Raw genomic sequence first — 14,969 nt, 5'->3', positions numbered from 1 at the left:
TGTGATTGAGTGGTGCAAGTTGCAACTTTTAGCCCTTTTGTGTGTGACAACCCAATTCTCTCATTATGAATTAACATGCACACACACAGCACTCACATTCCCTCTTTTGATTCCTTCTACTACTTATCATAATTCAAGACCAACCAATCTTCTTTTTACCTTTTTTTTCTCTTTTATTATTGGGCGTTCCTTTTTGCATCTTCTCTCTTTGGATTCCTTTCTGCACTTAATTCTTTAACATTGTTTTATTTAATTAATTTACGATTTACAACTAATTGTATGAATGAATCTCCCAAGGCAGTCCTGTTGTCTTTCAAAACCTGTCTCCTAATAGGATGTTTATGAATGATATTTCCTTTCATTTACCATATCATTTTAGAATAATTATGATTATAAAAGGGCATATTGCAATTTGGAGGTAGAATATATGGGAGCAAACATTTTTAAACATAAAAATATGATATTTACAATATTGTGCAGGTTCAACAAGGTAAAATTAATAATCTTTAATGATGTATGGTTCAAATTCACAGTCTCGCAATCAATCCATACACGCGTATTTACTGTTGTGTAAATTCGACAAGATAATTACAATAATGAATAGATTCAACAAGGTAATAATATAATATTGAATGATATTTTATCTAAATCGAGAGTCTCGCAACCGATTTTCATACGCATATTTACTATTGAGTGGGTTCATAAACTTAATATCGATAAGTCTCAACAGTGCATAGTCCAAATTGACAATCTCACAATCGAATTTCAGAGACAAGAGAGCCCTCTGTGTAAATCTTAGACAGAATAACTTGAGAAAGTTGTCCTGCACTTGTGAGGACCACTAACCTCCTCTGCAAATGTAAGTGCCAAGTTAGCAAATATGGGGGACCATAAACATCAATTTCTTGATCTAAACTACTCATAATGAGAAGCAGATCATTAGGTACCGAAAGATTTATTTATCTGTTAATGTACTGAAAGATTTATTGATTGCACAATAAATGGACTTTAGCTAAATGACTTTTGAAGTAAGCAAAAGCAAACGTGGTAATTAATGATGGAGAAAGCCAGTTGTTAACTTCCCCATTATACTAGACAAAGTACATCTTCACACCTCATTTTGCAGAAAATTCATTTACTTTGTCATTACTGAAGATTTTTTATTTTATTCAAATAATCATATATACACTGTGAATTGTAATATTTGAGAGTCGCACTTTTATAACAACTACTTTGCATGATATTCACATTCATGACTTTAATTTGTCCCAAAAATTAATGTGCGCCAAGTACTTGGATTTTTAATGAGTTCTTTTTTAACATATTTACTTTAATAAAAACGATTTATTGACAAGTAACAAAAACATTAGTGAGTAAAAGTTGTTCATGCAAAGTAGATAAGTACTCCCCACACAAGCCATTTTAATCATAAGAATATTTGTGTTCACCACCCTTCAGTTAGTTTTGAACATTATCATCATGTTTATTGTCGTTGGATAAGTTTAATTTTTGAATTCGTATAGCATATTCCAACAACAAATAACGTTGAGATAATCCTCTCCACAGATAGTGAGAAAAAATGCTCTCATTTAATGACTCTTCTCTCTCTCTCTTTTTCATCTTATTGTAATATATATCAAATGTGGCTAAATCCAAATTATTGTTAGAGGCATCGGGAACATAGAGACAAGAGACCAAATAAAACCATAAACGTACTCCGCAAACTACTTCAATGATGAATTTATTAATTGCTAAAATCAAGTAGAAATACGTGATTAATCCAAATAATGTTATGAAATTAATGTTCCTTGCTTCATATTCAAGCAAGTATTCAATTCAATGTGCACAAGGAACATATTGTGATTGATGGACATTTTTATGAATAATAAGTCAATTAAAATCTGGGATCCGTAGCCATGAGCAGCAAAATGGTTGGTCTTAGATTGGACCATTGGTCATGGAAAAAAATGACATGTCCATGAACGAAAATGTGGGGGTATAATATAGAAATGCATCAATCAAAATTTATACTAATTATTCACAATTAAGACCACATCTAGCTAATAGGTACTGATAAGAACAATTAGTCACTTCAAAACATATTGCATCACAACATTTGTTTAGAAATAACTAAATAAACAAACAAACAAAATTAAACAAAAGGTTTATTTATTATTTTCCCCTTTGTGCTTTGTTTCAAATCTCGACTTCCCCTTATGAACTTGCAATTGGATCAATGTGCCTCATATACTTTCATTTCGTGTCTCACGTTCTCTTATTCCATTAAATTTTAAAGAAAATTTATTAATTTGCTGATGTGACATAAACGCATTAACCCAGTTACAAATTCAAAAGAAAATTTGAGATTCTAGCCGAAGCACAAAAGGAAAAACAGTAAAAAGCCTTTTAAAAAAAAGAAAAATCAGAACCCACCAATAAACCACATTCTCACTGGATGGACAGCAAGAAATTAAAGACAACACAAAAGTAGCCATCCATTCTTTGAAGGCATCAAAAGTAGACTTTGAGAGACATTCCCGATGCACTGTGACATATATTATAAAGACTATATAGTTTTACAAATATATAATATTATAAACATGCATGATATATATAATAGGACATGATCGAAAAATCAAGATTAGGTACATGGCCTCGATGATTCATTTGCATTTTTTATTAGCAGAGGCACGTGAGCGTGCACTTCATAATTCATCTACATTTATACATGTGCATGGCTGTTCGAGCAAGCATGCCTCTGAGTCTTTTAGTCTCTCTCAGTCTCTCTCAGTCTCATGCGCTGAGCTCGATCGATCCACCTACTCATTCAACATCATTCTGTAAACTTTTTTTGTCGGGCGAAAAGCAAACCTTGTCTCATGAAATTTCTCACAATTTAACGAATCATTTTCTTAATCAAAGCATTAAACATGTTTTACTTTTCATGCATGTAATGTAACCAACATTTTTATAACTTACAAATAGATCAAGCCTCCCTAACCATTCTAATTTTGATGTCTACGGTGGAACCTTCGCAGTTCTTAGTTTATTTTATTAGGGTGGCAGATTTGCAATATTGCAATTCCATCCCTGTTATTTTTGTATTTTGGTAATTGAGTAAACAAAATGCGAGTGTGAAAATCGTCACCTTATTATAATCATAGCCGATAAGAAGTTATGACTATTTGTCCGCTTCTTTTAACGGGGGACATGTTGAATGGTAAGTCTATGTCACTGAAATAGTTGTACCTTCCTAATCATCAGCCCTCACCAACCTTATCTCCTTTGATTTTGTGTGTGTAGATAGAGTCTAATTCATAAGTGTATATGTCAACTATGAACAACTAAAATAAATGTAAACGAAAAGAAAAACCCCTAGAAATTGGCCATGACCTCTTCATTAATATTATTCCCAAAATATTTGGTAATATAGGCAGGGGCCATAGGGCCCCATAATTATCTTGTATATATAATTTAGCAAGAGACCCAATAGGCATTCGCTTTTACCGGACCTTAGCACGTATATGGTGGCATGTCATGTTCAATTAAAGTGGGAATGTCTAAACATCTGCCAAATCATTCATTAAAACGCAATGATGATTGCCCCACGTTTACTAATGTGCATGCAGCTAGTTTTAATTAGAATCTACCAAACGCTAGATTATTTACGTCAACAATTTAATTCCTCTTTTATTTTTTCATTCCTACACTCTAACAAGAAGAAAAGAAAATAATTTTTTTGAAAAATAGGTCTAAATTAAACATCTAGGAGTGATTAATTAGATTGTTATTTAGAGTTGTGTAACATGTGATACATATTATAATACAATATTATTATTTTTTTCGCCAAAAAAAAAAAAGAAAAAAGAAAAAAAAGAGAGGAAAACTCACACAAACATATAGCAGGATGGTATGTATATGACATGATGTGCAGCTTTATGATATTAGGGTTGAAAATTGATGACATATGGTACAATTCTTTACCTTAAGTAGTAGTAACACAAATTAAGATTTACTAAATTTAGGTTTTAGCAACAAAAAAACTTTCACTTATGGAAAAAGTTAAAGCTTTTTAAAATAAGACAAAAAAATCTCTAAACTTTCAAAACAAAGACATACAAATGTAAAGGATTCCTTAGAAAATCCAAAAATAAATAAGGGCAATTTTGTTCATTTTTGCTTCTTTTAAAAAATTTCTCTCTTATTTAGTCTTTTCCAAAGCATCCCAAAAGATTTTCAAGAGATGGTCCTAATTAGGTGGCCCTTCTTTTAGCGGTCCCAAATATAGGGGAGGCCAAGACCCACCATAAAATTTTGGGCTAATCAGTACGTATGTGGTCATTGTAGTGTAACTGTGAAAGATAGAGATGAGGTCGCGGAAAGCCGAAAAAGAAAGTGGAAACAATGCTGAAGATACTGATGCAGACTGAGGAAAAAAGGGCAAAAACAGCAGCACATGCAGATAAGCTTTCTCTAATCCCTTCTTCTCCACTCACTGGTGAGATTTCAATTCTAGATTTCATCTTGGACTCACCGACTGCCACCATTGTATATATGTAGATAATTGATTCTATTTATTTATTTATTTTAAGAAAGAACACAACTTAAGAAGATACATGATGAAAACGAATGTCATATATCATATGTATTTCACGAGAAACTTTTTTCTGTAGCCATAAAGAATATACAATGTATTTAATGATCATGTAACTTTTCAAATGAATTTTTATTTAAAGATAGAGCGAAAATCCCAAAAAAAAAAAAAATTCATACAAAGATTTTAATTGATTTTGATTGATGTCACTTGTGACACTAAGGAGAACTAGGCAAAGGAAGACAGATCCAAATAAGAAATTGACTATTCGAGAAAGCTCATCTAAACCAACATCCATTTCTGTGGCAACTAACAACTTCTTTCTCGTGGGGCTTAGTTAGGAAAGCTTTGATTTTGTAGTACTGAAACCATATGATTAAAAATTTTAAAAAAAAATTGAAACCAAATTTTGTTATCGATCGGGTATAATAGTGGTCCTTGTCCTCATTGGGTACAATATCATATCGAATATGGTCATGAACATTTGAAAACTAACTAACCAAAAAAATTAAAAAAAATTTGTCATATATTAATCGCCCTTTTTCCTTGGCAACATTTGTTAGTCTTGGCTTGATTGGTTTTGAGGCCTTTGTTTCTTTATGCAAACGCAAATGGGTTTGCTGTAGATTTTTGGGGACTAGGGCTCATGGCTGATCGAAGAGGATGCACCATCCAATGTGAGCTCAGTGGCTCAACCACTCTATCTAGTGGAGGGACAGCCACTCACACCAGTTCTCACTTCTCACTGGACATTTTCCACTTCTTTCTTTCTTTTTTTATTTAATATTTGATACAAGTTTTAAATATTACAATTTCAGGGCATTTGAATTTGAATGTTTGGTTTTAGAAAGGGCTTCGAGAATTAAATAATCATTTTACCGAAACAAATATGAAGTTGCTTTTGTGTGGCATGTTTGATTTCATATGATTCATTCTAGCTATACTTTTCAGTCTTTGGTAAACAAAGTTTCTTCATCTTGCTCAATTGTTCTTAGAAGAAAATTTGAACTTAAAACAATTCATAATATTTAAAAGATCACATCGAGACTTACATTATTGATATAGAGTATAAATCTTAAGAATTGAAAAGATTTATTCTATTTCGAGTGAAAATTCATACAATTTTCTTGTTACGTACATTGACAATCTAGCAACATAACATACTAGATTGTTAAATAAGCAAAATTCATACAATCTTTCATACTAGATTGTTAAATAAGCAAAATTTTGGATTCTATTTGTGTAAATTTAGCCCTAATTCAAGTTGGGAAGTCTAATCAACTTTCACTAGGTTTACATAGATACCTGATCTAGGTAGGAAAAACTACAAATCTCCGATTGATTAAATGCCTTTTGGATTGTTGCAAGCTTCATATATTTAGCTTAAGCATATATTAGAGACCATTAAAAGTCAACTTAATTAAGATTACATTTGCATGAAGTTATTACAGAAGGTTAGCTATCTCAATCTCATTACATACATTAGGAGGTCTCAAAGGTGAAAACCCCAAAGAAGAAGGTCAGTCTTAGTTTTCCATTACTGTAGCTGTGGTCCATTTATTGGACCACTTTTATGCACTACCCTTCTGCCAAGACCAACTAATGGATTGAATGAGAGAGCAAAGCTTTATGGTAGAGCATCTGATCCCCTAACCCTTTTATCAATTAGCTTGTAAGAGAGAGGCTTTTTTTTGGTGGGGTGGGGTTTGTGATGAAAACGTTCTCGATCCACTCTCATCGGATAAAAGGTCTTTTGACGAAAATTAAGGGTGGATGCAATCACCTGAAAACTACACGTACCAAGTAAATTCCGATGTTTTTACACATTTTACCAATGGCCCAATGGCCATGTTGAAGATTTAGTGGCAGCTGAGCAAGGTCACTGTTTAGTTGCATGTAGTAATGCCAGCTCTATGATAAATAAGGGTAATGCCAGCTCTGTGACCAAAATAATGGTCCCAGAGAGTCTCTATCCATATGAATCAGTTTTTGCAATACGATCATCTTTTCTTTTATGGCTCTATCTTCCTCAGAAGACGCATGCGCGATCGTCTCTACCGTCGCCATCACGGCTATCCATGCACTAAAAGTCCGTCTAATCTATACCTGTCCTCTCATTTTTATTAAGAAGTACAGTAATGCATGCAGTACAGTGGACTCAGGCAGCCATGACAACACTGTAAAGTTGCAATCTTCATACCCAAAATGGCTGCCAAAACTGTGCTTGTTGCATGCGTGTGTGTAAATGGGGCATGCATGGACAAGTGATTAGACTGTTCGCTCTAGGACATAAAAATGGACAAATTAATCCAGTAGGGGATTCAACTTTTGGTCAATTTCACAAGACTGGTTGAAGACGAGGGAATAAAAAGTAACGGCCAGCAGAAAATGTACTGCTTAGATTTATTGGGAGTTTTCATATTGTATTTTCATCATTGTCCATATACCCATCTTTGTTTTGAAAAAGAAAAAAAAAACAATCTTTGTTGGGTTGGGTTGGTGCCAAATGTGCAATATCAGAGCTCAGATTGTTGACCAAGTTGTACAAATATGATCCAGGAAATTATTATATTGGGCTAGGCTTTTTCAATTTATATAGAAATCCAAGGACCGAAAGGGAAAGACGAATTTAGAGTGAGAAGCTTATTTGAGAGGTTCAATCCTACCATCAAATCATTTAAAATATTTAAGTTTATTAATTTCCTCACATTTGTTGATGGTGGAATTAAACCCCAAAATAAACTCGTCACTCTAAACTCCTCATTGTAGCATTTCCGTGAAAGGAAGTGAGCAGTAGAAAATCTAAGGCATCCACTTCAATAAAGTGAAACCCACCAAGTAAAATATTGTTTTTATTTTTGAAAAGGAAGTTTATAGAACAATTTGATGATCCCTTTTGATCTTTACCTCATTGTTAGTGTTTATTTTCTCTGAACTTTTTTCCTTTTTTTCGTTTTGATATTAAGCTATTCAATTTACAGCAGACGCTACTTTTTTCAGTTTCTTATTTACAGATGACAATGATGATGGCTGGCAGAAGAGAAACATGATAAATTATTTAGTTTTTTCTTTTTTATCATTAACCATCTTGATGGAAAAAACTTACAGATCTTGGTGGAGACCTTGTCATGAGGGTTTGCGGACCCTTTACAAAGAAGCTATTAGAGTCGCTCTCTGAAGTGCTGGAGATCATTGAAGTAACATTGTTTGTCCTAGTCAACTTAAGCCTAGGAAAATGGTCACCCCATATATCATATCTATATTCATCCCCAAACCGAGACTTTCGTTCTTCTCTAACATTTTTCTGCTCATAGAGTTTGGACCCAGGGGCTCTAGCAAGTGGAGAAATAGCCGAGGTTGAAGCCGGAAAAGGGGAAGTGCAGACCGCATTAGGAGCAGGCCTTCCAGCGCAAGGAAAGGTGGCAGACGGCAACAAAACAGGTCTGGCAGCAGCTTTTCTTGGTGGTGAAGGCTGCTCCTGAGAAGGAAAAGTTTGGTGGTTACTGAAATTCTTCAAAGAAACCTCAGGCCTTGATGATAAGTTTGCCTTGGAAGCCGATTTAAAAACATGACTCTTCTGGCAGCGTTGGTGAGCTACTTGAGTAAATGGATTCCTGGCCTCAACAGCTTGACCCAGATCGGGAGATAGTGGCCACATGTGTTTTGGTGTTACAGATGTGACTGGAGACAAGGGTGATGAAGGTGTAGAATTTCCACTTTGACTGCTTGAAACTTCAAGAAGTCCTGTCAACTTAGAACCGGCACCCTTTCTCTTCTTACGCCTTCTTCCCTTTTCATTTCCAGTTTTGACTGTGAGGTTACCGGGTTGGGATGCTTCTAGGTCGTCAGAATTCTCAACTGATACCGATTCAGACATCAATGAGAAGGCCATGGCTTTATTCTTTGGTGTATCTGACAAATAGTTTGTTTGTCTATGACCTTGTAGAATTTGCTTTGCATGTTGAGCAAATTTTTCCCGCTCTGAGGCCCCAGCCTGGTCAACTGCCTGCATTAAGGTTCTATCTTCCCGAACTGATCTTAGCAAACTGTTTATCTCACCAGACACAGAAAAATTACTGTCTCTATAGTTATGCACATGAGAAACTTTCTCTGAACTACTTGTAGAAGTAGCCAAGGAACTTTTTCCGCTCACCCACAAACAATCATGGGAGCAAAAGGCCAGCACCTGGGGGAATATATACCAAAATACTAGAAACATCAAGGATATAAGAAGTAGTACTGCTGCAGAGTACTTTTTAGCTCGCATCCAGAACACTGATTTCTTACATATATTGATCATCTGCAAAGGGATGCTTGCCTTCATGGGTATCACCAGAATACCAGTTTCAAAGGCCAGCTCAAGATCCCTTTGTACCAAGGCTGCAGAAAAATCAGTCTGGTATGATATCAGAAGCTTTGCTGACTCTCCAGGTTCAAGAGCAAAACCTTTGCAAGTTTGTACCATAAACCCATCCATCCCGCACTCTTTTCCGGACACTTTGATTCTTCTAACCTCCAGTGGCAAGTCTCCTATATTCTTAGCATAGAGCTGTTTTGCTAATGGGCGTAAACAAGAATGAGTGGCATCTTCCGTGTGAAATAACATGTCTGGAGGAGAAATGTTGAGAGGAAGTGGTAAGCTGAGGTTGAATTCTACACTCTGAACAGCCTCAGACTTTTCAAGCAGAAGCAAGGAAAGTGATCCTCCAAATCCCCTCAGAGATAACCACTCCACGCCAGAAAGATTGTTTCTTATGAGGGCTGAACTTCTCCACTTGCATCGACTGGAAGGGTGAAACAATACTGGTCCAAGAGATGCTCTACCATTTGGTTGAACATAAGCCTCTGTTAGTGCATTTTCTGCTATTGAGAACCCATATCTACTGGGAGAAGTGGATTCATTACGAACCAAACTACCAGATGAAGGAGGCTGTATAAGACCACCTGGGGTCTTGCATTGATCAATAATCTCCCCCGAGTTCAGTATAAGCTGCATCACTACAGGCTCTTGGCTAGGATTCTTTACAGTGATCCACTTAGAGTAATGACTTCCTACCTGAAGCATTGGGAAGAATACCTCATGATCATCAAGCACAGACATGCCACTTCTGGTATCTTGAGATTTCCAGTTCTGCAGCACCAATTCATCTGCTTCTGCTGTCTCTGTTGCCTTCATGTGCAAGCACAAAAAAATATTTTGGTTATTGTGGATGTTGATGTTTATAGAGAGAAGAATATCACAGAGCATGATTGGTCATAGATAGTTCATGAGTAAATAACCTTGAACACACAACAAAAAAATCTAAATAATTCTTAAAAAATACCACAATTGCAGCCACAGATAAACGCATGCTGTACCTTAATAGTCAATAAAATTGTTACAGACAAACACATATTTTTTATGGATTTCAGCAATGAACACCTGCCGACTCCAACTCCCTGAAGATGAGGAACCTTGACAACCTGATACTTTTACAAATAACTAAGAATATGTTTCATCCTAATAAATGAGAGGAAAATACTTGATCACTTTCTCGAAAACTGATGAATAACCATCTGAAGTAACAAAAGGCCAGCCGAAGAGGTCTAGCCCAATGGAAAAGGGCCTTGACTTGCAGACAAGTGGTCTTAGGTCCGAACCCCCATGGCACATTGGTAGTGTGTGTGTGTGTGTGTGTGTGTGTGTGTGTGTGTGTGTGAAACCCCCTCCCCCTTGTAGTTTAGACTATCGTTTGTATTTTTTTAAATTTAAAAAAATCAAAAAATCAAAAGGCCAATCCAATGCAAACACAATTCACAATGCATACACACACATACACAGAGTATAAAATATATACATACAATATATATATATATAAATATAGGGGAAGAATCTGCTTACCCTCTGTGATGGCCACTGCAAGCCACTGTCAAAGGACACACTGTTCATATCACCTGATTCACTTCTTTCTGACTGATGTTCAAATTCAGTGGTAGAACCTTTCCAATGTCTTGAACATAAATGAATAACATCCTGGCAAGGAATTTCAATCTGTGGGCTTGTTGAGTCATTTGTCAATATAAGTAATGTACAGTGTCCATATAATTTGACATTTCTTTCAGTACAAGTAACCACAGAAACATATGTGTCACTGCCTGGGAAAAGCAACAAGTCTTGACTGTATTTTATCTGGAAGGTTTTACTATCTGCAACCTCAGTAATCTCAAGAACTCTCAAAAGGTAAGGAGCACAATTCTTCAGAGATATAGCAACAGCAGTTTCATTGGAAGAATACTCCAAAACCTCAAGAGATGCTAATATGGGTCCTCCACGATCATCATCCATTGCTGTTCCATCCAATTCAGCCTCAAAAGGAAGCATAACAGTATCAGACTTGTCCTCTGAAGACCTTAGCAACTGCATACAAATTGCACCAAATATTTTTCCTTTCGATTCCATTGAGATGTCTATTTCTATGATAGTTTCACTGCTGTGTGGCTCAATCTCCCATTTCCTGAGAGGCCTCATGGCCAGCAGAGGCAAACCAACTTGACCAGTACTCACAACCAAACGATCTTTCACACTCAGAAACTGAAGTTCATTGGAAGGTTGAAGTTTTTCAGTACTACATATTGCCTCTGCATAATGGGAAGTATGCCCCAGAGTCACTGACATCCATGCACTTACTTCCTCCACATGAAAATTTTGATCAAAGGAATTAAACAAAGACAAATTCTTACTCCACCTTCCCCTGGAGGAAACATCCAGGCCTAATAAAGGATGAATTCCATAAGGAGACTCAATGGCAACACCTTTCGCCTGAATCAAGAAACCACCAGAGCTTGTCTGCAAAATGAGGTGAGCAGAGGACAAGCCCAGCCATCTAGGTAAAAATACAAAACAAATTGAAGCTGTTTCACCAGGTCCTAACAAAACCTCACTAAAATTGCAAGGATAGAACTGTATGTCAGTACTGAATGGCTCATAAACATGTAAAATGCTGTCATTGCATGTATTTGCCACAGTTAAGAAAGCTAATGATGGAAAATACATGTTCTTTTGTTCCCAATCCAATACAGCAGGGCTAATTTCTACATGGGGAGAGGAAGAACTACTGAAAGAATTAGATTTGGTCATCTCAGTGTTCTTGTTCGGCCTAAAACTTGTGCTTTTCTGATAAAGTAAAGGTCCTCTACAGGAAGAAAGATCATTTGGATTAGCACTATCAGTTTGAATGGATGAAAACTCATTAGTAGCCGCTTTGGAGTTCAAAGAACAAGAAACAATCCCTCCATTAAATAACTTAAACATACCATTGTCTGATGACCAGCTTTTGTTATTTGCCAACTTGCTATTTTCAGTTGATCCTATAGATGACAGATCATCAGACTGACTCCCAGAAACTTCTAAATCAGCCATTTTGAGTTTATGCTCCAAAAAACCCGGTAATGTAGAGGGAAAGCAGAACAAACGAGAGCTAGTACAAATCTTATCAATATTGAAGGGGTTTCTTGGAATTCCACAGCCCAAAGTGCTGTCACCAAGAAAATTATCCGCAAAAGCCACATCAAAATTATCTCCATATGATCCACAAGCATCATATTCTGATAATATTTGCATCCCATTCCCAGAGCATTGTCCACATGTAGCGAGGTAGAAAAGAGTACATGCTAAAACCATAAGAACATGGAGTGCTTTGATTGGATGTGACAATCCCCTGAACAATTGCGCAAGGAAAATAACATTACAACACTACATTTTAATATGTCAGAAAGGTTTACTAAACTTGATAAATTGGTATGCAACAAGACCATTAACTGCTTAAACTTTCATTGCAGAAAATAAAACGAGATAACTAAGACAACAAGAAAATTAGGAAAAGTGGTTGGGCCAAGCAATCATAGTTTACTTTCTTTCTTCTTTCTTTTCATTCATTACAGACATTTTCCGAGCAGCCAAACAGAGTCAAAGTCATACAAATATGTTGGGCCAAATTACTCTCTTTCTCAAAACAAAATACCAAAACAAGAACAGAAATTCCTTTTTTAAATAAATAAAAATTACGTCCAATTTTGTAGATAATAAAACTAAAATTCATCCTTTTAAAGCTCCAAACAATCATTAGTCATGCCTTGCGCTAGTGATATACATTGAATGAACAAAAGCATGGGGTTAGTACATTTAGCAGCAAACTTATTAGTTCCAACAAGTTTGGAAAATTATTATCTCCACCATTAATAGCTAAAACTACCATAATACCAAAACGCATGGGAAAAAATGTAAACTATTCTGGCTCTAAAATCACTTCGATAAATTTTTTAATCAAACTCATCCCAGAGTACACCTTAACTCAGAATACAAAAACAAAAACAAAAAAAACTTCTTCGAATCACCTAACACAAACAAGAATGAAAAAAAAAATGAAAAAAAAAAGGGAACCAAACAACGTCTGAAATGGAAACGAGAAAGTAATCAGAGCTCCAGAAATGGCAAAAAGCTGAATTTTTTTGAACAATCAAAAGATAGAGAAGGAAAAGACAGAGCCGATGATGAGAAAGTGAAGCAAAAATAGAAAAAAGATTTTTGGAAACATGTTATCGTAAACATCGAAAGCAAAACAATGGTGGAAGAGAGTGTTGAGAAGGCACCTGAGGCTGAACATGGAGAGCTGCTGCTGCTTTTGAGCTCTGATTGTTAGGGTTTTGAACTCCATCACCACCATGGCCGAGCAAGAGAGAAGACCATGTAAGGTCACAGACCCTTTTTTTTTTGTGGGTTTTTTTGGGGTTTGATTTTGAGCACAGTATGTATGTATGTATGTATGTATGTGTGTGTATATGCTTCGAGCAGAAGCACGCAGAGCACCTGACCACCTGATAACAGCGAATGAATGGCCGCACAGAACCAACAAGACCACAGATACACAGAGCACACAAAAGAAAAAGGCACTGGACAACGACTGAATGACCAAAATACCCACGTAGGACCGGCGTGAATAACCGGAGGCTTGAAGGGCATCAATGGAAAATTCTGATATGGGGTTGAATGGAAGTTGGAAGACTGTGTAGGGGTGAGGGCCATGTAATTTAAAATGGGGGCTGGTTTTGTATTTTTTGTATTTCGTATTTTTTGGTAAATGGCACTTGGTGCTTCCCAAGTGTTTAATTTAAGAAAATATAGGTAGTGGAATGACATTTTTGCCCTTTACACTGTTTACATGGGCCTTGGAATATCTGCCAGCTAGAATCTGAGAGCGAGAAAAGGAAACACCTTGGCGCTTTGTGGTCCGAGCAGTGCCGCACCGCAGGGCTCGGCCTTTTAGGATTCTCAGGCTGCACACCCAAGCTTGTCCTCATGTACGACACCATTTGTACTTTTGCAAATTGATATATAAACCCTGACAAAATGGTAATTTTAGAATAAGCTGTCATTTACTTAAAATGATGTGTCAATTGTTATTTTTACAATTGATATGTTGATACTTTTGTCACACAGTCTTACATGTTATTTTTCGATTATAACGCATGTTATGATTTAACAGTTAATTTGAATTGTTGATTAAGTTAATTATTTAAATGTGTGGATTCATATTGATAATCTTAAAATATCTACATTATATCAACCGTATTTTTGTTATTTCCTTAATTTGAATAATAAGTTTAAAATTATAGGTAATGTGGTAATTGTACTACCATGTTTTAACCTATACACTTTCATCCCTTTTACTCTACTTTTCATCATCGTTTGTATGTAATTTCATTAATTTCTATTGTTATATTTGTAATATTTCGAGTGTCTCACATATATAGGTAGTTTTAAAATTTCAAACTAATGTATGCATGTATATAGTTTTGGAATTTAATAATATTGTATGCGCACATCATGTATATACGATGTATTAGGACGAGCTGTGTAAGGTGATGCATCCGGTAAGCTCTTTCATTATTAATCTTCGGAGCACGATTAGATTACTTCAATCCTTCAGACCTATTTTGTCTCAATATATTCAGTTTTTATTTTTTTCAAGTCCATATTGCACGTTTGTAGTTTATATTTATGAAATAAAATTTTGTCTAAAATGTTCATAAAATAAATCAAGATAGTTATTTATAGACGAACAGTTTTCAATTGACACATCTCTCAAATAAGTTTATTTGAAGGATATAATTGCAAAGCCATTCTTTATTGTATTTCAATGACCCGAACCGTGTATATGTTAGATGTTCCTTCAAAGATTATCTATGCAAAAAATACTTGAATTTGAAACTATTTGGCTACACAATCAATGATTGTCATTTTAGTGTTTTCTTGAAAGCATCATGTTTATCAAATTTGTTGATAACAATTAGATATCTTAATGGTTTTCAACTTGTCTAATATAATCCGTATATTGAA

The 14,969-nt window shown here is 35.5% G+C and overlaps 1 protein-coding gene across 1 annotated transcript; it reads right to left on the bottom strand.

Annotated features, from left to right (window-relative positions):
* Positions 1-7,625: 7,625 nt before the first annotated feature.
* Positions 7,626-11,057, bottom strand: LOC117635937. Its single transcript, XM_034370330.1, has 2 exons — positions 10,476-11,057; positions 7,626-9,764 (listed from the first exon to the last, which is right to left on the bottom strand). The coding sequence occupies exons 1-2, from the start codon at positions 11,031-11,033 to the stop codon at positions 7,674-7,676; spliced, it is 2,649 nt and encodes an 882-aa protein (XP_034226221.1). The 5' UTR covers positions 11,034-11,057; the 3' UTR covers positions 7,626-7,673.
* Positions 11,058-14,969: the final 3,912 nt, after the last annotated feature.

This window comes from Prunus dulcis, chromosome 7 (genome assembly GCF_902201215.1).
Source record: "Prunus dulcis chromosome 7, ALMONDv2, whole genome shotgun sequence".
NCBI classification, from domain to species: domain Eukaryota; kingdom Viridiplantae; phylum Streptophyta; class Magnoliopsida; order Rosales; family Rosaceae; genus Prunus; species Prunus dulcis.
The sequence above is the reverse complement of the archived record's forward strand: the minus strand, read 5'-3'. Positions and strand labels throughout refer to the sequence as shown.